The sequence below is a fragment of the Salmo salar genome, chromosome 12 (genome assembly GCF_965601325.2).
Source record: "Salmo salar chromosome 12, fSalSal1, whole genome shotgun sequence".
NCBI lineage: Eukaryota > Metazoa > Chordata > Actinopteri > Salmoniformes > Salmonidae > Salmo > Salmo salar.
The window spans coordinates 9,056,327-9,081,064 of NC_138302.1; the positions used below are offsets into that span (position 1 = coordinate 9,056,327).

At 42.1% G+C, this 24,738-nt stretch overlaps 2 protein-coding genes across 4 annotated transcripts; one reads left to right on the plus strand and one right to left on the minus strand.

The window, feature by feature from the left end:
• The first annotated feature begins 2,815 nt into the window (after positions 1-2,815).
• LOC145859396 (uncharacterized) lies at positions 2,816-7,075 on the plus strand. 3 transcript variants are annotated; one of them, XR_014379583.1, is made up of 3 exons: positions 2,816-3,018; positions 3,696-3,754; positions 5,606-7,075. XR_014379583.1 is itself a non-coding variant. In XM_082958533.1 (2 exons), the coding sequence occupies exons 1-2, from the start codon at positions 3,010-3,012 to the stop codon at positions 5,921-5,923; spliced, it is 327 nt and encodes a 108-aa protein (XP_082814659.1). In that variant the 5' UTR covers positions 2,816-3,009; the 3' UTR covers positions 5,924-7,075. The 3 variants fall into 3 exon arrangements, 1 of the variants encoding a protein (XP_082814659.1); XR_014379584.1 differs by lacking the exon at positions 5,606-7,075 and adding an exon at positions 3,916-5,599; XM_082958533.1 differs by lacking the exon at positions 3,696-3,754.
• A 3,518-nt stretch (positions 7,076-10,593) lies between these two features.
• Positions 10,594-24,263, minus strand: LOC106564069 (uncharacterized). Its single transcript, XM_014130047.3, has 4 exons — positions 24,005-24,263; positions 18,562-19,123; positions 17,773-17,947; positions 10,594-15,676 (listed from the first exon to the last, which is right to left on the minus strand). The coding sequence occupies exons 2-4, from the start codon at positions 18,970-18,972 to the stop codon at positions 14,334-14,336; spliced, it is 1,929 nt and encodes a 642-aa protein (XP_013985522.1). The 5' UTR covers positions 18,973-19,123; positions 24,005-24,263; the 3' UTR covers positions 10,594-14,333.
• Positions 24,264-24,738: the final 475 nt, after the last annotated feature.

Sequence of the window (24,738 nt, forward strand, 5' to 3'; positions counted from 1 at the left end):
AAGGTAAACAGGTGAATGACGTTCCGTGCTCTTAGGTTATAAGGTAAACAGGTGAATGACGTTCCATGCTCTTAGGTTATAAGGTAAACAGGTGAATGATGTTCCATGCTCTTAGGTTATAAGGTAAACAGGTGAATGACGTTCCATGCTCTTAGGTTATAAGGTAAACAGGTGAATGACGTTCCGTGCTCTTAGGTTATAAGGTAAACAGGTGAATGACGTTCCGTTCTTAGGTTATAAGGTAAACAGGTGAATGACGTTCCGTTCTTAGGTTATAAGGTAAACAGGTGAATGACGTTCCGTGCTCTTAGGTTATAAGGTAAACAGGTGAATGACGTTCCATGCTCTTAGGTTATAAGGTAAACAGGTGAATGACGTTCCATGCTCTTAGGTTATAAGGTAAACAGGTGAATGACGTTCCGTGCTCTTAGGTTATAAGGTAGATCGACAGGTGAATGGCGTTCCGTGCTCTTAGGTTATAAGGTAGATCGACAGGTGAATGGCCAATAGAAAGGACCTCTAACATAAAAAAAAATCTAACTAGGCAAGTCAGTTAAGAACAAATTCTTATTTACAATGACGGCCTACAGTGGGTTAACTGCCTTGTTCACTGGCAGATCGACAGATTTTTTTACCTTGTCAGCGCGGGGATTCGATCCAGCAACCTTTCAGTTACTGGCCCAATGCTCTAACTCAGGGGCGGAAATCCTGGGGGGGACGGGGGGGACACGACCCCCCCCATCCTGGGAAAAATATGATTTGTCCGCCCCAATATATCACTGAAACATAACTATGTAATTTAAATAATATTAATAATACGCAATGAAAGCAATTGTGCTGATTATAGACACTTAATAGCGCGTTTTTAAGTTTCAAAAGATTGCGACCCCCCCACCCTTTTTCTCACAATGGTTTGATCCACTGCCAGTTCCTTAGCTTGCTAGGTAACAGAGGGGTCGTGTCTACTGTCTGAAAGGCACTCAATGAACGTAACTGACGTGAGGTTAATCCAGTCAATCACGCACACACACTAGCTGAATATGCAGAGCTAGCGCGCAAATATTAACTATTAAGCTAGCTAGTACCTATTCCATTTATGTGGCCTCGTCAAAGATGGAATCTTTGCTATCGTCAATTTATTCCGAGATCAGCATGCAGATGATGTAAGTTAGTGCTTCAAAGTCCCTGTGATAAGGTTAGCGATAAACTGAAGTCCAAACTGAACAGAACTACACTCTCTTCTACCATTGTCTTAAATATATTTAATGGTCTCGTTGCAAAAGCTAAATTGTCGCAAGGGAACTTTTTTTTATTTTTATTTTTAACCCGGGTAGCAAAGATTATAGCAAACACCACTGAAATGGAATTGGTGCTCGCTTGCTTTGCAAATTCAGCTATTGTTGGAAGCCAGCCAATATGAAACAAACTATTAAAATTACAAAAGGTTGCAGCATATGTTGTGTAAATGGTGAACTCATACAACTGTCAACTCTTGTCATTTTAATCCGTTTCACATTTGCTAGCTACCTTTTAGATCGAAGCCCAAATAGAATGATAAAAGATAAGATGATAGAAGCCCATCTCCTACTGTAAATAACCTACACACTGTGTGTGTGTGTAGCCAGCCAGCCAGGTAGAAAAATGGCAGAAAAATTAAAGACGGACATCAGAGTATTTTTCAGTACACCAAAACGCAAAGTAAGAACCCTAGTAGCCTAATATCTCAAAGACTAGTTGATAAAATGTTCATAAGAAATAAATGAAATTCTAATGGAAATGTTTCACAATGATGTCATTAGGCAGAGCAGGCAACAGATGGCACACAGACAGCAGAGTTGGGGACAGATATACAGGGACAGACTGGCAGAGACGGAGTCTCAGGTATGTTTGTTGAGTCTTTGTTTGGCAACATTATGAAAGGTTCTCAATTTTTTTTACTTGTAAAATAGGAACATAATTGGAAAATGCCATGGATACCCCCACTCTCAACTTAAACTGGTGACTGAACTAGATTTGTTAAAGGCAATGGTATTGCTGTTGTGAGTAGTTGTGTAGTTTTGGGTACCGGTAGTTAGGAGTATGGCAAACACCTTATTTCTTTGGTTCCTCAATATACATTTACCATATTACAATGTAGGCTATGTGTTACAGCACTACTTTTGGTGTCCCCCTCAGGAATTGCTCTTGAGAAAATTTCATGTAATTGTCCCCCCCAAAGTTGATATCAGATTTTCGCCCCTGCTCTAACTACTAGGCTACCTGCCGACACCTACTTCACGTTCCCACTATGCACATAGAATAGGAAACTATGTGAATTATATTACCGTTACTGTATTAAGTTAAAGCATTCAGACCAGCCTTACTGAATGAACTTTCATAAACTGCAATTATCTGTCACTGGGTTTTATCATGTGGAACTAAATAGGTAAATATATGGGTGTGTGGGAGGGAGGGAGGGAGGGAGAGGTTGGTAGACGTATCTTTTTCCATTTACTCCTGGTTGAATGATGTCTGAGTGTCTGTTCTAACAATATGTTCACATGTTTCTAATGTATCAATACATTGGAAGACGAGTCAATACATTTTTTTGCAACTTTATTACATTTTTTTATTAGAATGATCTGTATTATTTATTTATTATTAAGTTAATCTAAAAAAGCTCCACAAAACGGTGATGATAAAATCTGAGCTTTTACACGAATAAAAAGGAGGCATATTCCAGGATGGGGAAAGGGGAGTGATATTAGACCTATGTTGGGTTTATTTATATAAATCTATACTCGACTGCTCTGTGTTTGTTTTTTGGAGGGGGGGGGGCAGTGAGTCAAAGCAGACGCTATTGCCTCGCTAAAAAAGTATAACCTTCTCTAGCGGAGGAATCAGCTCTCAAACTACAAAACCCAGGGCAACTAACTGAACGTCGTGAAGGATCTAGCTACGCATGGTCGTTATTTGATACGTGGAACATCGGACAGAGACTTGCTAGTAGCTACATAGCTAACTATAGCCATGAATCAGGTGAGTTAGCTAGCTTGCTATCTAGCAATGTTACTCGTTTATTCTGTTGTGGGTTCTGCTCTGACGATAGATTTACTTAAATTAAAATGTGCAGTGTCAAAATAATCACCCATAGTTAGGGTAGCTATCTTATCATTAATCGCCATTTTACGCATCCGACCGATTTACTAGTTATCTCGGGATTTAGCTTATTCCCCTGGAAGGTGGAACAGATGCTCACTCACTATCTGGCCTAGTGGCAAAGACAGAAGCCACATTTAGTTCAACTATTTATTTTCTTAAAATCAGAAAAAAAGCCTAGCCTTAACCACACTGCTAACCCTAACCTTTAATTAAAGGCGCTACACCTAAGGTGAATTACAACATCACGAGGCTTCATTCAAAACAAATCTCCTCCCTTTTCCACTGTAACATGGCGGAGACTTGCTCTTGAGCCTTTTCCTTTCGGTTTTGGTCCACCAGCTTCAAATATCTGTTATTGAAAATATATTTCACAGCGATTTCGATGGTACAATGATTCCCTAGGTTATTCAGTGCTTGTATTCACGCACAAACTGAAATTGAGCAAACCGTGTTGAATTTTACCAACTAGGAAATGACTATTTCTACATTGGGCGCTTGACCCGATTTCCACTATATAACACAAACACAAAACAGCTTTCCCATTTTGACAACAGATGCAGGACGGGTGGGAGAAATTAATAGGCGAATATCGCAGCCAATCACAACACTGGCGGTAAGTAATACTGTGAAACACTATCATTCCACTATTACTGCAGATATACGAAGGACATTTTCACAAATTAGAATGCCAAAAAATATGCGAAGCACCTTTTAAGACCAAAACCCAAATATTTGTTTTCATACATTTCTATGATCTACCCTTTGACTTTGCAGCTTGGCCATCTAGTGGGAAAGGGCGAGGCTATACGGACACGCCTGCTGCCCAAATGAATGAATGATGTATGTCGTGCAGCTGAAAGTCGTGGAGACCATTGGATTCGGGTTCAGTCAGGCGTCCTGAAGAGCCCTTCCCCACTTCCCAGCAAGCTAGTTTCTGCTCGCTAGCTGGTGTCGTGGAAAATTGTCTTAAGAATAACACTTCTTACAAGAACTTGTAAATTCAATATAGACTTTAATACAGAGTAATAAAGCCGAGCCGGTCCGCGGACATCAACTGCCTTCCTTAGGCCCCGGCTCTGCTTTTATGCACATACAATACATAGGTCCATCCTTTATGTAAATGAAGTAAAACCCCCTATGCGTTCTGCCACCTTTTTCTTTCAACCCAATGGATAACGCCCATATCTGCTTTTAGCTCTAACATAGTAGTGGCTGGATAACGCCCATATCTGCTTTTAGCTCTAACATAGTAGTGGCTGGACTCTCCTCATAAGGATATGAAAATAATGCATGCATTGCATGCTTACGCTTGGCATATATTTAGTCATGGCCATACATTCAGCTTGCCTGGCCGTTGTGTGGTTCCTACTTGGGGATGTATGGCCACCTGTTATCTCCACTCAGGGTCAGCTGCCAGTCTCCTCTTTCGCTAGCTAATGTATTTCTATCTTTCCTTCCCTCAGCACATCTACCTTTCTCCCACACTGGCAACAACAACAGCAGCATGGCGCTAGTTAAAACTTGTCACAGAAAGTAATGTTTATTTTTATGGGTGAGGGAGAAATAGCTTGTGGTGGTAACCTGGATGTCACCATGACCAATTAGCTAATGTATCGACAAGCCGGTGTGAATTATTAGTGCAATGGGGCTGTTTGGAGGTGCTTGATAGCAGCTTACATGAGAAATAACATGTTATATTGGTAGTAAACCACCTGGATATCACCGTGATAGTCTACTGCTCAGTCGGGAGAGTTTGCTTTGCAAGTCGGTAACACGACAACACTTGTGGCAGTGGCCTCCTGCTTACCGCAGTAAGGAGAGAGAGGGAAGTAGCTAGATACTGTAGCCAATATCAGGCCAGGGTGAAGTGCATTTATTGTAATGATTTTCACTGAACATGTAAAACTACGGCATTAACGTCTAAAATAAATAAATACTAACAATTACTCTGATTTTAAAACGGAATGATTCTGAACACGCTCCCAATTCCCAACTTCAACAGACAAGTTTCAAATTCTGGCTGACGTTGCTACCCACAACTACAAACAAGCTAGCTGGGAAGGGCTCATCAGGACGGCTGACTGAACAGAATCTGTTTGTCTCCACTCAAATCTCGCAGTAGAAACGCGAACGTCAACTAGCCTATTGTATAACTCAGGACAACTTTAGAGCTCCATTTTGTCCCACAGTGCTACAGTCAATAGAATACCCCTAAATGACCGTTTCAAAATGACTCTAATACATCCAAGCTTTTGTTTGGCTACAGTATCATCAAAGATGGTTTAGTATGAAGATATGTAGAAACTGCTTCTCCACTAGAAATCCCTGGCGACGTTGGCTACCTAAGCTCATGCGCAGAAGCACATCAAAGCATTGAGATGCAGTAAATTCTGTGGTGAGTGTCCAGGGGGCTGTATGGAATGTGAATTATCATTAAACATTCCTCCCCTCCTGTGGTTTCCAGGACAATGCTAGCCCGCACCCCTCCGCCCTCCCAGAATCCCTGTGTAGTGCCTCTTCTGGTAGCGCCTTACTGCTGGGTCTGAAGAGGGTGACTGTGCGGCTGGTCGACTGCAGGAAAACAACGGGGCTGAGTGGAACTACAAGACGAGGAGACAAGGAGGAAGAGGGAGATTTGACTGATCAAAGTAAAAGACTGCTGGGTCTGAAGAGGGTGTCTGTGCGGCTGGTCGACTGCAGGAAAACAACGGGGCTGAGTGGACCTATGAGAGGAGGAGGAGAAGAAGATGACGAGGGAGATTTGACTGATCAAAATAAGTAGGATGTTTATGTAGGAGCAGAATGTGTTTACTTTGGACTTCAACCTTCACATTACTAATATGAAGAAGACGCAGAAGAAGCAGCTGCTATCCTACTAGGAGCATGAAACACGACTCATCTCCTGGCGGCACACAACATTTAAAATAAAATGTTTTTATAATAAATATTCTGCACTGGCATTTGAACAAAATACTAATATTCTGACCATTATGAGTAACTTCATTGTGTAGTAGATCTTAAATAATCCTTAAATGTGATTAGGAAGTGGAATCTGGACCAGTGGTGAGAATCCTCATTCAACATTAACATGATTAGGAAGTGGAATCTGGACCAACAGATCTTACAGGAAGTACAGGTCGTAAAAACATTGTCTTGAGACGCCATGACACGTCAAGACATAAGAAAACTATATTTAGGGAAGTGTCTTCAAGACATTTTCTAGGCTCTTCCCGACAGCTAAAGGGATTCTCTACTTTACGCTCAGTCTCTGCTCTACTCATTTGGCTAATCAGAGAACAGGCTACTCTGGAAAGAATTGTTAAATCAAAGCTCAATCGATGTCCTCAAGATCACATAATGATAGGATTCTACATAACAGAACCGAATATAAACAGAACACACAGAGACTGTGTGTGTAAAGTAGAGAATCCCGTACATCCACATGTGCAGAAGCTTCAGGACATTTAGCTGTCGGGAAGAGGGGTCCGGAAAAGTCGGACCTGTAGCCACTCCGTTTTTTATATTAGTGGTTTGAGAGATGCCATGAAATGTTTTAAGACATACATTTTGAAGACATGTCTTGAGACATAATGGCATCTTAAGATGTCTTTAAAAAAGTATATGTCTTGAAGTGTCTCAAGATGTCTCAACTTGTGACGGCTGGGTATGTAGGTTTCTAAACGATCAGAAACACATTTTCGCAGTCTTCACTTTGGACTTCCATAGTCCGATTGTGTTAGAAAACCATTTTTGGTGAAAGGTGGTAATAAAGGGAACAAAGACGGTGTGATGAACGTTTACATTTTACATTTACGTCATTTAGCAGACGCTCTTATCCAGAGCGACTTACAACATATCTTCTGTCGTTGGCTTTTATCCTTTTATGGAAATAGGGAGAATGTGCATTTTATAGCTAATAAAAGTGTTGAACAAATTGTTGCTAGTTCTGAGTAACTTAAACATCAGCTCTTTGTTGTATTCGTTGAGTCTTTCTCTAGTCATGTTTTTCAAAGTTTTGAAATCTCACAATATCCAATTGGCTGTGCGTTCGAGGTTTCTTTTTACAGTCTATGGCTCGTGGGAACTGCAGACACAGTGATCTGAGCTATCTGATTGGCCAGTGGTAGGCCTATAGGTGCACTTGATTTGCTCTCTGGGCCTGTCAGGTAGGCGTAGTTCTACCTTCAAACACATTAAATGGTTAAAATGGGAACACGTTGCCTTCCCGGTGCTAGGGCTGTTGAATTTGGGTGCACATACAACCAACAGCGCGCAACGAATAAAAAATAAATGGGAACAGGTTTTATCTTAGTTTTTTTTACAGAAATGTTTAGTGATCAACTAGGAATGCCTTTGAGGTCGACCAGTCGGTGACCACTGTAGTAAGATGTTCTCTCAATTGGCAAGTCTGAAAAGACACCAGCAGGGACACAGACTAGAGAGAAGCCATACCACTGCTCTGACTGTGGAAAGAGTTTTGCTGACTCAAGAAGCCTGAGAGTTCACCAGACAACACATACTGGAGAGAGTTTTTCACAATCAAGTGAGCTTAAGGTTCACCAGCATAAGATATCAACTTAAGAAACACAGAGGAGAGAAGCCTTACTTCTGCTCTGAATGTGGGAAACGCTTTTCACAATCATAAGCATTAAAGACGAGACAACACACAGTGGAGAAAAGCCTTAACACTGCTCAGACTGGAAAGAGTTTTTCACAATCAAGTGGGCTTAAAGGTCACCAGCAAACACACACTGGTGGAGAAAAAAAAAATCTATGACTTTAAACACCAGTTTTCCCTTTTAAAAAGTTTTAACTACAGACCCCTCAGAGCTTTTTACAGTAATGTTTTCCTCATTGAAATAAGAGCCATGTTTATACCTGGTGCTATCATGTGTTTCCTTTGTCCTGAACTTGTCCACATTCTGATTTGTGTCCACATTTACATAGACAAGTAAAATATCTGATTAGCAGCAACATTTCCTGAGGTAGTTTGGGACGAATTGATTGGCTGGATCAAAGCTTACTGACAGGCCAGTGGGCAGGGTTTACAGGTGAGCGTGAAATAAGAAAAGGAGTGTCTGCGGAGCTGACTTTTACGGGATCTTTAGTCCACTGGATCCTGATGCTTTACACTATATATTCTCTGTTCTCTATTACACAGGTGGCAAACGGGGGGCGAGTGTCTGTGTGTTATCACTCCTGCCTTGTACTTAATTAATAAATTAAAGTCACTGATTAGTAAGGAACTCCCCTCACCTGGTTGTCTAGGGCTTAGTTTAAAATAAAAACCAAAAACCAGCAGACACTAGAACCTCTACGGAATGAGTTGGACACCCCTGGTCTACTACGCGTAAAGAACAAACAACGGGTGGTTCTCCTTTAATGAAGTTAGATCACAGCCTAATGGTGCTCCTGAATGAAGTTAGATCACAGCCTAATGGTGCTCCTGAATGAAGTTAGATCACAGCCTAATGGTGCTCCTTTAATGAAGTTAGATCACAGCCTAATGGTGCTCCTTTAATGAAGTTAGATCACAGCCTAATGGTGCTCCTGAATGAAGTTAGATCACAGCCTAATGGTGCTCCTGAATGAAGTTAGATCACAGCCTAATGGTGCTCCTGAATGAAGTTAGATCACAGCCTAATGGTGCTCCTGAATGAAGTTAGATCACAGCCTAATGGTGCTCCTGAATGAAGTTAGATCACAGCCTAATGGTGCTCCTGAATGAAGTTAGATCACAGCCTAATGGTGCTCCTTTAATGAAGTTAGATCACAGCTGAATGGTGCTCCTTTAATGAAGTTAGATCACAGCCTAATGGTGCTCCTTTAATGAAGTTAGATCACAGCCTAATGGTGCTCCTTTAATGAAGTTAGATCACAGCCTAATGGTGCTCCTTTAATGAAGTTAGATCACAGCTGAATGGTGCTCCTTTAATGAATGGTGCTCCTTTAATGAATGATGCTCCTTTAATGAATGGTGCTCCTTTAATGAATGATGCTCCTTTAATGAATGACGTTCCTTTAATGAATGACGTTCCTTTAATGAATGATGCTCCTTTAATGAATGACGTTCCTTTAATGAATGATGCTCCTTTAATGAATGGCGCTCCTTTAATGAATGATGCTCCTTTAATGAATGATGCTCCTTTAATGAATGACGCTCCTTTAATGAATGATGCTCCTTTAATGAATGGCGCTCCTTCAATGAAGTTAGATCAAAGCTGAATCCATGTCTGCAAGATCACATTATGATACACAGCAAAATACACAGGCAGGCTTTGGTACAGTAACACCATCTGCTCTAAAATTCACTGTACATCATTCAAAACAACACTGTACATAACTGCATGGTTGGTATGCAGATGCTGCATGGATGTTTTACCCATAAAACTTGAAGAATTATTATTCACCATTGAATGCGGTGGTGTTTTGTCTTACAGTAATGTTATACTACGCTGCTATTATATTTCTATGTATGTATGCAGTTCTGTCCTTGAGCTGTTCTTGTCTACTAATGTTCTGTCATGTTTCATGTTTTGTGTGGACCCCAGGAAGAGTAGCTGCTGCTTTTGCAACAGCTAATGGGGAGCCTAATAAAATACCAAATATACACAGGTTGAAACCAACAAGCTTGTCAGTTCCAATCCCAGTCACACCTTTTGTTTTCCAACTTTATCGAACATTCGTAACTAATCCCATGTCAAATCTACTGCTGTTCTAATCTAACCTTCTGACTGGCGCTGGGATAGGGAGGGTAAGGTCACGGGTGTGGAGTCTCCCTCCTGCTGGGAGGTGGACTCAGCTACTAATCTACCTTCTGACTGGCGCTGGGATAAGGGAGGGTAAGGTCACGGGTGTGGAGTCTCCCTCCTGCTGGGAGGTGGACTCAGCTACTAATCTACCTTCTGACTGGCGCTGGGATAGGGAGGGTAAGGTCACGGGTGTGGAGTCTCCCTCCTGCTGGGAGGTGGACTCAGCTACTAATCTACCTTCTGACTGGCGCTGGGATAGGGAGGGTAAGGTCACAGGTGTGGAGTCTCCCTCCTGCTGGGAGGTGGACTCAGCTACTAATCTACCTTCTGACTGGCGCTGGGATAGGGAGGGTAAGGTCACGGGTGTGGAGTCTCCCTCCTGCTGGGAGGTGGACTCAGCTACTAATCTACCTTCTGACTGGCGCTGGGATAGGGAGGGTAAGGTCACGGGTGTGGAGTCTCCCTCCTGCTGGGAGGTGGACTCAGCTACTAATCTACCTTCTGACTGGCGCTGGGATAGGGAGGGTAAGGTCACAGGTGTGGAGTCTCCCTCCTGCTGGGAGGTGGACTCAGCTACTAATCTACCTTCTGACTGGCGCTGGGATAGGGAGGGTAAGGTCACAGGTTATAATCTTGCTGATGCCCAATCTCAAAACGATTTGTCAGTTTGTCATTGCGGTAAAAACACATTTCACTCATATTGTTAGTCAATGTCTTTTTTATTTACAAATTTGGGAGTAATAGATAACTGAATAACTCTACATGTACACCGGCACAGCAATAAAGAAAATGTAGTCTTTTGAGGAAACCCAAAACGACAAGATACTATTCCCATAGGACTCTGGTCAGATGTAGTGCACTATACAGTGCCTTGCGAAAGTATTCGGCCCCCATGAACTTTTCGACCTTTTGCCACATTTCAGGCTTCAAACATAAAGATATAAAACTGTAATTTTTTGTGAAGAATCAACAACAAGTGGGACACAATCATGAAGTGGAACAAAATTTATTGGATATTTCAAACTTTTTTAACAAATAAAAAAACTGAAAAATTGGGCGTGCAAAATTATTCAGCCCCTTTACTTTCAGTGCAGCAAACTCTCTCCAGAAGTTCAGTGAGGATCTCTGAATGATCCAATGTTGACCTAAATGACTAATGATGATAAATAGAATCCACCTGTGTGTAAGCAAGTCTCCGTATAAATGCACCTGCTCTGTGATAGTCTCAGAGGTCCGTTTAAAGCGCAGAGAGCATCATGAAGAACAAGGAACACACCAGGCAGGTCCAAGATACTGTTGTTGAGAAGTTTAAAGCTGGATTTGGATACAAAAAGATTTCCCAAGCTTTAAACATCCCAAGGAGCACTGTGCAAGCGATAATATTGAAATGGAAGGAGTATCAGACCACTGCAAATCTACGAAGACCCGGCCGTCCCTCTAAACTTTCAGCTCATACAAGGAGAAGACTGATCAGAGATGCAGCCAAGAGGCCCATGATCACTCTGGATGAACTGCAGAGATCTACAGCTGAGGTGGGAGACTCTGTCCATAGGACAACAATCAGTCGTATACTGCACAAATCTGGCCTTTATGAAAGAGTGGCAAGAAGAAAGCCATTTCTTAAAGATATCCATAAAAAGTGTCGTTTAAAGTTTGCCACTAGCCACCTGGGAGACACACCAAACATGTGGAAGAAGGTGCTCTGGTCAGATGAAACCAAAATCAAACTTTTTGGCAACAATGCCAAACGTTATGTTTAGCGTAAAAGCAACACAGCTCATCACCCTGAACACACCATCCCCACTGTCAAACATGGTGGTGGCAGCATCATGGTTTGGGCCTGCTTTTCTTCAGCAGGGGCAGGGAAGATGGTTACAATTGATGGGAAGATGGATGGAGCCAAATACAGCACCATTCTGGAAGAAGACCTGATGGAGTCTGCAAAAGACCTGAGACTGGGACGGAGATTTGTCTTCCAACAAGATCCAAAACATAAAGCAAAATCTACAATGGAATGGTTCACAAATAAACATATCCAGGTGTTAGAATGGCCAAGTCAAAGTCCAGACCTGAATCCAATCGAGAATCTGTGGAAAGAACTGAAAACTGCTGTTCACAAACGCTCTCCATCCAACCTCACTGAGCTCGAGCTGTTTTGCAAGGAGTAATGGGCAAAAATTTCAGTCTCTCGATGTGCCAAACTGATAGAGACATACCCCAAGCGACTTACAGCTGTAATCGCAGCGAAAGGTGGCGCTACAAAGTATTAACTTAAGGGGGCTGAATAATTTTGCACAGCCAATTTTTCAGTTTTTTATTTGTTAAAAAAGTTTGGAATATCCAATAAATTTCATTCCACTTCATAATTGTGTCCCACTTGTTGTTGATTCTTCACAAAAAATTACAGTTTTATATCTTTATGTTTGAAGCCTGAAATGTGGCAAAAGCTCGAAAAGTTCAAGGGGGCCGAATACTTTCGCAAGGCACTGTATGTCCTAGAGAATAGGGTTTAATTTGGGACTATGACTGACTGTAGCTTTATATATACACACACACATCCTAGTGAATAGGGATACATTTGGGACTAGGACTGATTATAGCTTTATATGTTCTAGTGAATAGGGTTCTATTTCAGACTATGACTGCAGCTTTATATATAAACACATACTACCGTTCAAAAGTTTGGGGTCACTTAGAAATGTCCTCGTTTTTGAAAGAAAAACACATTTTGTCAATTAAAATAACATCAAATTGATCAGAAATAGTGTTGACATTGTTAATGTTGTAAATGACTATTGTAGCTGGAAACGGCTGATTTTGTATGGAATATCTACATGGGCCCATTATCAGCAGCCATCACTCCTGTGTTCCAATGGCACGTTAGAGCCAGTTTGCGCTGTTCTGTGAAAGGAGTAGTACACAGTGTTGTACGAGATCCTCAGTTTCTTGGCAATTTCTCACATGGAATAGCCTTCATTTCTCAGAACAAGAATAGACTGACGAGTTTCAGAAGAAAGTTTGTTTCTGGCCATTTTGAGCCTGTAATCAAACCCACAAATGCTGATGCTCCAGATTCTCAACTAGTCTAAAGAAGGCCAGTTTTATTGCTTCTTTAATCAGGACAACAGTTTTCAGCTGTGATAACATAATTGCAAAAGGGTTTTCTTATGATCATTTAGCCTTTTAAAATGATAAGCTGGGGTTAGCTAACACAACGTGCCATTGGAACACAGGAGTGATGGTTGCTGATAATGGGCCTCTGTACGCCTATGTAGATATTCCATTAAAAATCAGCCGTTTCCAGCTACAATAGTCATTTACAACATTAACAATGTCTACACTGTATTTCGGATCAATTTGATGTTATTTTAAATGGACAAAAAAAAAAATGCTTTACTTTCAAAAACAAGAACATTTCTAAGTGACCCCAAACTTTTGAACGGTAGTGTTCGTCCTAGTGAACAGGGTGGCATTTGGGACTAAGACTGCAGATTTGTTTATACCTGGTTCTAATAGAAGTCCACATTCTGATTGTACCCACATTTTCAGACATAAGTCTACACATGGTATTAAAATGTGTCTCTTATCCGTCCGCTGTGTCCACATTGTGACCAGATTTCCTGGTCACTACCTGAATGCAAGTTATTTGACAGGTAATTATATTTGAAACACATTGATGCTGCCTACCTGAGTTATTTGACACATTGATGCTATAAGTCAAATGGTGACACCTGTCAAGGATTTTAGAGGGTCGGAATAATTATGATGATTAAAAATGGTTCCACTGTCCAGATCCATCTGCACAATGTGTGCCTGAATACCTCCGGGGGTAGGCAGGAAGATCTGATCACAATGTGTCCTTTGATTGTTTACACCCGTCTTAAAATGTGGTCACAATCAGAATGTGAACAAGATCAGGACAAAAGGACACATGTTAGAACCTGGTATAAAACAGATATTTAGAAACGTCCTAAATGTATAATCAAGTCAACAACATAACAATTCAGCTTGTAAATGCTAGGGGGAGGGGGCGGGAAATCTAACAAATCAGGGTCAACACATTCTGAAATAATTTCAAGAAATATAGCTTTGAAATTGGCACCATGTTACAACACTCAGCAACGAACAACCCATATTAATAACAATATAGAATAATGATAATAATAATAATAATAATAATAATATAAGCCATTAACCCTTTACACTCATACCCGTATATAGGTTGAAATTAGAACGCAATGGCTGTTCAGTAACATGTTATCAATGTGGCCTAATGTACAGAAAATATCAAATCGACAGTAATATTTGGGTTCAGTCTTGTGTCAGGTGAACTGTTGTGTCCTCAACTTTTTTCTTCCAATTGCTACCATGCTGTTCATATTTAATCTGTAAGACATTTCCAGTTTACCCAAGGCCTGGTGTGATTGGTTGATGGACAGGTCATTCAACACCGAGGCCTAGGGTGATTGGTCGCTCGAGGGCTGGAGTATCTCCTACATGTGTTTTCATGTGTTTTACCAGGCACCTATGATAGGAGAACCTCTCACCACATGGATCACAACTATAGGGCTTCTCTCCTGTATGTGTTCTCATGTGTGTAGCCAGAGTATCTGACCTGGGAAACCTCTTCCCACACTGACCACAGCTGTAAGGCTTCTCCCCAGTGTGTGTAAGCTGGTGCTTCTTCAGTGCCCCGGAGCGAGCAAAGCTCTTCCCGCACTCAGAGCAGTGGTAAGGTTTTTCCCCGGTGTGCGAGCGCTGGTGTAGAGTCAGGCTTCCCGATTCGGCAAAGCTCTTCCCACACTGGTCACAGACGTACGGTTTCTCTCCTGTGTGTGTCCGCTGGTGTGTTTTGAGCTGAGTCAGGGTGAGGAAGTTCTTGGGACAGTCGGCGCACTGGTGAGTCTTCTCACCGTTGTGTGTTCTCATGTGTGCATTGTAGATGTCTAGAGAGTAGTAGCCCTTACCACACTGCGGGCAGAGGTGAGACCTCACTTTAGCATGCGTCTGTTGGTGTACTTTCAGGTGGCCCATTTGGGAGAAACTCCTCCTGCACTGGGAGCATTGGTAAGGCTTCTCTCCAGTGTGAGTCCGCTGGTGTGCTTTAAACGTGGCCCTGTGGCTGAACTTCTTCCCACAGTGGGAGCACTGGAAAGGTTTCTCTCCTGTGTGAATCCTCTCGTGGCTTTTCAAGCCTGATTGTTGGCGGAAGCGCTTCCCACACTGGAAGCAGAGGTGAGGTTTCCCTCCGGTGTGGATTCTCTGGTGAGTTCTGAGGTCTGCCGACGAGGTGAAACTCTCCTCACACTGATCGCAGCCATAATTTGTTTCTCCAGTGTGGAACCGCTGGTGTAATTTCAGACTATATTTTGACGAAAATCTTTTCTCACACAGTAAGCAGCTGTAAGGCTTCTCTTCTGTGTGGGTTCGCTTGTGCGATAACAGCTGACTTGAGGTACAAACGCTTATCCCACAGTCTGAACAGCTATAAGGCTTCTCGCCTGTGTGTCTTTGCAGGTGTACTTTAAACTGGCTTGAATAACGAAAACTCTTCCCACATTGATCACAGTTATAAGGTTTCTCTCCTGTATGGATTCTCTGGTGTTTTTTTAGTTCTGATGAAGATTTGCAACTCTTCCCACAGTCAGAGCAGCGGTGATGTTTCATCCCTGTGGGTCTCCATTCATGTTTCTCGAGGTGTTCTGATCTGGAAAGACTTTTCTCTGCCTTATCAGGACGTTGTTGAGGCGCCCCAGAGGAACCGGGATAGTCACATCTCTTTCCTGTGTAAATGAAACAATTTATAAAACAGTGAATACAGTGTAAGTCTTCATCATAAACTATCAGTCCTAGAGAAGTTGAATCACACAGCTGTGTTGTCAAAACAACATTGCTTCCTCCTCCAGACCACATTATTAACACACCCCTTAACCCTCCAGACCACATTATTAACACACCCCTTAACCCCCAGACCACATTATTAACACACCCCTTAACCCCCAGACCACATTATTAACACACCCCTTAACCCCCAGACCACATCATTAACACACCCCTTAACCCTCCAGACCACATTATTAACACACCCCTTAACCCTCCAGACCACATTATTAACACAGCCCTTAACCCTCCAGACCACATTATTAACACACCAACACACCCCTTAACCCTCCAGACCACATTATTAACACACCCCTTAACCCTCCAGACCACATTATTAACACACCCCTTAACCCTCCAGACCACATTATTAACACACCCCTTAACCCTCCAGACCACATTATTAACACACCCCTTAACCCTCCAGACCACATTATTAACACACCCCTTAACCCTCCAGACCACATTATTAACACACCCCTTAACCCTCCAGACCACATTATTAACACACCCCTTAACCCTCCAGACCACATTATTAACACACCCCTTAACCCTCCAGACCACATTATTAACACACCCCTTAACCCTCCAAACCACATCATTAACACAACCCTTAACCCTCCAGACCACATTATTAACACACCAACACACCCCTTAACCCTCCAGACCACATTATTAACACATCAACACACCCCTTAACCCTCCAGACCACATTATTAACACACCCCTTAACCCTCCAGACCACATTATTAACACACCCCTTAACCCTCCAGACCACATTATTAACACACCAACACACCCCTTAAACCTCCAGACCACATTATTAACACACCCCTTAACCCCCAGACCACATTATTAACACATTAACACACCCCTTAACCCTCCAGACCACATTATTAATACATTAACACACCCCTTAACCCTCCAGACCACATTATTAACACACCCCTTAACCCTCCAGACCACATTATTAACACATCAACACACCCCTTAACCCTCCAGACCACATTATTAACACACCCCTTAACCCTCCAGACCACATTATTAACACACCAACACACCCCTTAACCCTCCAGACCACATTATTAACACACCCCTTAACCCCCAGACCACATTATTAACACATTAACACACCCCTTAACCCTCCAGACCACATTATTAATACATTAACACACCCCTTAACCCTCCAGACCACATTATTAAACACATCCCTTAACCCTCCAGACCACATTATTAACACACCCCTTAACCCTCCAGACCACATTATTAACACACCCCTTAACCCTCCAGACCACATTATTAACACACCCCTTAACCCTCCAGACCACATTATTAACACAACCCTTAACCCTCCAGACCACATTATTAACACACCAACACACCCCTTAACCCTCCAGACCACATTATTAACACACCCCTTAACCCTCCAGACCACATTATTAACACACCCCTTAACCCCCAGACCACATTATTAGCACACCCCTTAACCCCCAGACCACATTATTAACACACCAACACACCCCTTAACCCCCAGACCACATTATTAACACACCCCTTAACCCTCCAGACCACATTATTAATACATCAACACACCCCTTAACCCTCCAGACCACATTATTAACACACCCCTTAACCCTCCAGACCACATTATTAATACATCAACACACCCCTTAACCCTCCAGACCACATTATTAACACACCCCTTAACCCCCAGACCACATTATTAACACACCCCTTAACCCTCCAGACCACATTATTAACACACCCCTTAATCCTCCAGACCACATTATTAACACACCCCTTAATCCTCCAGACCACATTATTAACACACCCCTTAATCCTCCAGACCACATTATTAACACACCCCTTAATCCTCCAGACCACATTATTAACACACCCCTTAATCCTCCAGACCACATTATTAATGCATCAACACACCCCTTAACCCTCCAGACCATATTATTAACACATCAACACACCACTAAAACCTCCTACTTACTTTGATCAGTCAAATCTCCCTCTTTTTCTCCTCCTCTCACAGTTCCACTCAGCCCGGGTGTTTTCCTGCAGTCATCCAGCCACACAGACGCCCTCTTCAGACCCCGCAGTAAGGCGCTACCGGGAGAGGCACAACCCAGGGACTGGAGGGAGGAAGGCGGCAAAGTAGGCTTGTCCTGGAAATCCAAAAAATAGAGACAGAAATAGAGACTAGATGAAGCAGGGAGGAAAACACTCCTGCCTGTAAAGAAGTGGTCACCATGCCAGTACCATCAGGCAAGTAAAAAAAAAAGCACATTATTTCAATTTATGCTCAGCTGTGCCTCGCAAGTAATACAACAACTGATCTATTTTATCATAGCTCAAGTTTTGAAATATAATATGGTCTGAGAAGAACAATATTGGCAGGCCAAACATAGCCAATATGCTGTGATAATGTATTAAGTCTCCTGCACAGACTACAGAACTGGTTTTATTAGGTTCATGTTGCACAGGCGGACATTTTTCTTGGGCATGTTTAAAAAAAATCTGAGCACTAGATTTCCGCTGGCATTTTAGCACTGAACGTGATCTTGACTCAGAAAAGGAAGGTGGGAATTTTGAAATCTTTCCTTGATTCCTCAATCGGGCTATTCTGCCTCCTCAAAAAGCATTGGAGGAGAAAGTCCAAGAGGAGGAACCTCAGATATTCTCCTCCAATGTATGTAGAGTATAGAAGGAGTCTGAATCAAGAAGAATCCAAAACAGACTGTTGAGAACCAGAAACACTTTCTGACTGGGATGTACTCACACCACTCTCCCTCTGCTCTGGAGTGTGGCTCTCTGGAGATGACTCCGCCTCCAGCCTGTTGCTAGGAAACCAATCTTTGTCCTGCATGTCCCATTCCTCGCCGCAGGTTGTAGCATTGTCATCATCAGACTGGCTGGGACTCATGGGTGCCACAGTAGATTCTTCATGTATCTTTCTGATGTCATCTTTCAGTCGGAGTAACCAAGACATTCCCTGCTCCTCCGATTTGACTGAATCTGCATTTTCCCACATTTCCTCCATGATTTTACGTCGCAATGAGCGATGGTGCTTTCCTTTAACTTGAGAGACATCAATTCCACAACGTTCACACAGGTAAAGTATATTGTCCTTAGTTAGAGTAAATAAACTCTGTTCAATTTCATCCAACAATGTTTCCTTCTCTCCACTCATATTGTCCTGCTGGTGGGAACAATGACAATGCAGTCAATGGCAAGACAGCAGGAAGTCCATACACTTTAGATGACCTGTAGTAGAAGAAGACAGCAGGAAGTCCATACACTTTAGATGACCTGTAGTAGAAGACAGCAGGAAGTCCATACACCTGTAATAGAAGAATGATCCATTACAACACAGTATTGACAGTGTAATATGATTATTTCCGACATTTACCAGTGTTCTCTTCTCATCACATAATGCAACTACTGTAGATCAAGGTGTAGGCTGATCCTAGATCAGCCACAAGAGGCTGCCACTATTTGTGAGATTCAGATGTTTGGTTGGAATTTTTTCATGGCTCGCAAAATGACAAGAAGAAATGCCAAGTTTGTCGACTACACAACGAAGGGACTTGTTTAATACATTCTTCATGTGAAGGTAAGTGAGTGTCCAAGGCCCCTTTATAAGAGAGAGCAGTATTTCCTTAGTCTGTATGTTTATGTAATGTTTTCATTATTAATGTTAGTCTCCTAGTCCACAAGAACCGTTCGCCAGCTAACGTTATCTAGCAGCAACGTTAGCTTCCCTGGCAACGGATCCGCTAGCAGCAACTTTAGCTAGCAGCAACGTTAGCTTCCCTGGCAACGGACCCGCTAGCAGCAACTTTAGCTAGCAGCAACGTTAGCTTCCCTGGCAACGGACGCTCTAGCAGCAACGTTAGCTTCCCTGGCAACGGACCCGCTAGCAGCAACTTTAGCTAGCAGCAACGTTAGCTTCCCTGGCAACGGACGCTCTAGCAGCAACGTTAGCTTCCCTGGCAACGGACCCGCTAGCAGCAACGTTAGCTTCCCTGGCAACGGACCCGCTAGCAGCAACTTTAGCTATCAGCAACGTTAGCTTCCCTGACAACGGACGCTCTAGCAGCAACGTTAGCTTCCCTGGCAACGGACCCGCTAGCAGCAACGTTAGCTTCCCTGGCAACGGACCGGCTAGCAGCAACGTTAGCTTCCCTGGCAACGGACCCGCTAGCAGCAACTTTAGCTAGCAGCAACGTTAGCTTCCCTGACAACGGACGCTCTAGCAGCAACGTTAGCTTCCCTGGCAACGGACCCGCTAGCAGCAACGTTAGCTTCCCTGGCAACGGACCCGCTAGCAGCAACGTTAGCTTCCCTGGCAACGGACCCGCTAGCAGCACAGCGTATGAGAAACATAGAACTGCGCAGGGAAAAGGCTTTATTTTGAGCCCTTTCATTGGCAAACCCTTTGGAAACGTGTCATTTTACACAATTCAATTATAAAGGGGGTATTCATGAACTGCCGCCTGCCTACAATGGCGTATTGTGGCATCCTCTCTTGAAAACATTTCCCGGGAACTCAGAGATCTCCGTGGCTCAGTTGGTAGAGCATGGTGCTTGCAACCCGCACGAAAATTGTATCCACTCACTACTGTAAATCGCTCTGGATAAGAGCATCTGCCAAATGACAGAAATGTCAAATGTAAATCCTGAACACCCATCTCCAGTAGTTGCTTTACAAGCGTTGGAGAGATTACGTCAAGACCGGGAGGGGTTGATCTACCAGAGTTATTTAATTAAAAGACGACTGGACAATATATACAATATCAAGATTTTATGGGCATATATAGTACCAGTCAAAAGTTTGGACACACCTACTCAAAGGTTTTTCTTTATTTTTCCTATTTTCTACATTGTAGATTAATAGTGAAGACATCAAAACTATGAAATAACACATATGGAATCATGTAGTAACCACCAAAAAAAGTGATAAACAAATCAAAATATTTTTGATTCTTCAAAGTATCCACCCTTTGCTGTAGCGTTAAGATTTCCCTTCGCTGGAACTAAGGGGCCTAGCCCGAACCATGAAAAACAGCCCCAGACCATTGCATTCTCCTGGCATCCGCCAAACCCAGAGTCGTCCGTCGACCTGCCAGATGGTGAAGCGTAATAAATCACTCCAGAGAACTTGTTTCCACTGCTCCAGAGTCCAATGGCGCGAGCTTTACACCACGCCAGCCGTCGCTTGGCATTGCGATAACACATCATCATCATCCACAAGCAATAACGCATCATCACCCACAAGCGATAACGCATCATCACCCACAAACGATAGGCTAATATTGTCACATATCAGAATATTCTTGATTTAATGTTGTCTTTACCTATACTAAATAATATGTGTGTGAAATTTGTTTTGATTTAGAATGGACCATTATCATGAAGCTGTCTAGGAACAGGGGCAGCTGGAAAAAATACATGTCATCTATGCACTTAAATAGCTAATGGAGGATGCTTTTCCCTGTGGTTTATTTTCATGCCAGCCAGGTGGGCTATTCTCCTGTTGTAAAGAGAAGCAATGTGCTTAACATTAGGAAAGTTTATAAATATAATAGGCCTAGCTTATAGAAAGCTGATGGGATCCTCCTCTTTTTAATAGTCCATCAAATCTGTTTTCTCACGCAATTACATAACCTATAGAAATGTTGCGCAACATGAAGCGTTTGATTAGATTTTCGATTACATTTGCATTGATGTCAAGCGACAATGAGTGCCGAGTACCAGAAAGTTAGCAAATGTGGTAGGTTACTAAATGACCCTCAGCAGTATCAGACCTTGGAGAAGCCTAATTACTGTGACTAAACGGTCACATGGAATTTAACTGCCATCGTGACCGCCGTTGTGGCGGTAATACGGTCACCATAACAGCCCTACTCACACCCATCTCTGTTCGATGTCTCAGGTAGCCCCGGCGAAAGCCAGCATGGATAGAATGCACTCCCATATATCTGAAAGAATTGGATGGTGAAACTTGCATCCAGCCAATCAGAAAAAAGCAAGACAAAGCAAGTCAGATATTCTTGAAAGTCAGGACAATACTTATCCTGCAAAGAAAATGTTTTATTACTTAGAATTAAACATGTGGAGTGGAGCTTATAGTTACACAATGACGTCACGTGCCCCACATACCTTTAAATGTATTCGGCAATCATAATTTATTCATCATCATTTGTCACAATAAAGAAAGTTAGGCAAAAGACAAATCCACCTCTGCCGAACAAATCCTATATCTGCCGTTTCCATTACATGTCGCAATGATTTTGCCTAATCTCTTGCCAATTTAACGACTAAGTGGCTATATTTAGGGAGTTTTCAGAACCCTCCAGTTGACTTTTATTGGTAAACGGTGCTAGCGACAAATTCAACTACATTTCAGGCTGCCTTTGAAGATTTCTATGGTTTGGATAGCATTTAGGGACTTCTCCCACTCAATTCTGCCGCAAACGAGAGCTGGAGAAGCAGAAATTAACAAATGGGAGGGGGTAGAAAACGCTATGTCGGGGAACGCAGTTGTGCTGCAATAAGGCAAATTGGTTCTGTGACGTCACCGCAGCAACGTTAAAACGTCATCTAGCGACTAATCAAGGAGACAACAGTCTGGCACAGTTGACACGTTATAATAACCATAAAAACACAGAAATGGCTCCAATAGTTTTTCCGCCATTCAGTTTTCACATGGTGAATAAAAATGAAAAGTAATTATGTGTTGGTGTAGGCTCAACTTGGCATGACGCTTTGATAGCCGTGTAATTATCTTAGTGCAAGGTGAATTTGATCAAAATATTAGCCTCAATTTGCTCTCCAAAAGTAGCAATGCTAATTATTGATAACAGTGACTTCGTCCATTAGAGATTTGTGAGGTTATAAAACGTCACGCCAGGGTAAGACTACACAAAGTAGTTCTGTCTTCCCTGTGGCTCAGTTGGTAGAGCATGGTGTTTGCAACGCCAGCATGGTGTGTGCAACGCCAAGGTTGTGGGTTCGATTCCCACGGGGGGCCAGTACAAAACCAAAAAAAAGGCATGAAATGAGATGTATCTATTCACTACTGTAAGTCGCTCTGGACAAGAGTGTCTGCTAAATGACTAAAATGTAAAATCCCAGATGCACAAATTCATGGTGAAAAAAAGTATTAAACCATTTCCGGGTTTTATGACTATGAGTGCCACAGTATGAGTCATAATACCTGGGAAATGGTTCCACTAATTTTTCCCCACAGGGGATTTTAGAACCACTTCAAACAAGGGTTGTGTGTAGACTTAGCCTGGCGTTTTGATAACAGTGTAAATCTCTCTAGGACAAGGAGCCTTATCAATATAGTCGCCTGTATTTACCCCCTAAAAATGTAACGCTAGTTAGCTGCTAATGTGGAAGTTACTATAAATGCCATGATGATCTGGACGAGCGTGCCGAATTGACGCAAAAGTAATAATATCTGGATTAGCTAATGCTAGCTAAATGTAGTAATTACATTTCTTTAAATTGACAATTCTGTGAAATGTCTTGTGCAAGTTTTAAATTGACACAATACCTGTTAGCACGGGTGTCAGCTAACTATGACATGAAGTTAGCTTGCAGGGACTTGTAGACATGCATATCTACTTTGATACGAATTATTATTTGAAACTAAGAGTAAATAGAGCAGAATATATTGATAAGTCATCTTGTCCTAAAGAGACTTACATGGTTATCAAAATGTCACGCCAGGGTACGCCTACAAGAAACAAAGCCCTTATTTTAAGTGTTTCTAAAAATCCCTTATGGGAAAAGTGAATGGTGGAAAAACGTTCCTTGTTTGACCGCTAGGTTTTATGTGTATTGTGACTCATATGGTGGTACTCTAGCTAATCTTACTTAAAAATAGTTGGCAACACCCATGTCACGTCAATATTCCCGCAATCAAATCAACTGTTTGCGGCATTTCACAACGTCGTTTAAAGGCATCGACATGAAAATAAAACTGTATGGTTGATATGACCTACTCTTCTTTGCAACGGCGCATTATCTGCCTAGCTAACGTGTAAAGCTAAGTTCACCAAGGACTAGTTAGTAACAACAATGTTTGTGTGACAGTCACACTGCATCACAAAACTGGAATTGGTATTGTCATATGAAAGCTGAAAACCCAGCTTCGTCGTCCATAGGTGCACAAAAACATCCGGTTGTAGAACACAAGTTAGCCAACTTACCAGGTACCTTGTAGAAAACAGCTAACGTTATGTAGCTACCAAGCGTCTGCCCACCGTTTTTTTGTTCCCCATGTGGAAAAGGTAGATAGCTAGCTACCCATATCTCTTCAGTTTCAGCTAATGATCCTTTACGTTAACAAAGTTAACCTGTGGATATTGTATTTTGTTGATTAAGAGGAGAATATATCGCTTGTATGCTACTACACGACCCTGTCAGGTACTATCTTTCGCAGCCACTTCCGCTTTGACTGACGTTGTTACGTTCAGTCACGCAGGCCACAGCAATCGATTATCGACATAACTATTTTGACTAAATACATGGATGACGCTTCGTGTAACTGTAATCTTACACTTCAGGTAAAACTTTATGCATTTTTATTTGTTAAGTGAAAGAAAAGGAATTCCAAAGATATTTGTATTTGATCTTATTATAAAGTGGTATGTATTTACTATAATCATGCATTACATTTTAATTAAAATATGGACTATTAATATAACATTGCTGAAACACTGGCTCCGTTCATGTAAAAGAGCCGGCTCATTTGGCTCGAAAACGGCTCTTCGTTAAAAATACTTAAAAATCAACCTAGAACCATAAGATTATTTTTTTGCTAATCTCCAATGTAAAGCGCAAAAAGTATCAAATCATTTCTGTGTTTTTATGGTTATTATAACGTGTCAACTGTGCCAGACTGTTGTCTCCTTGATTAGTCGATAGATGACGTTTTAACGTT

Excerpts from the sequence above, each read along its gene's own strand:
- LOC106564069 (XM_014130047.3), bottom strand. The coding sequence starts at position 18,972 with ATGAGTGGAGAGAAGGAAACATTGTTGGATGAAATTGAACAGAGTTTA. Across the intron at positions 17,948-18,561 it reads CAGAGCAGAGGGAGAGTGGT|GACAAGCCTACTTTGCCGCC; the intron begins GTGAGTACATCC and ends TTGGATTTCCAG. Across the intron at positions 15,677-17,772 it reads GGGAGATTTGACTGATCAAA|GAAAGAGATGTGACTATCCC; the intron begins GTAAGTAGGAGG and ends TCATTTACACAG.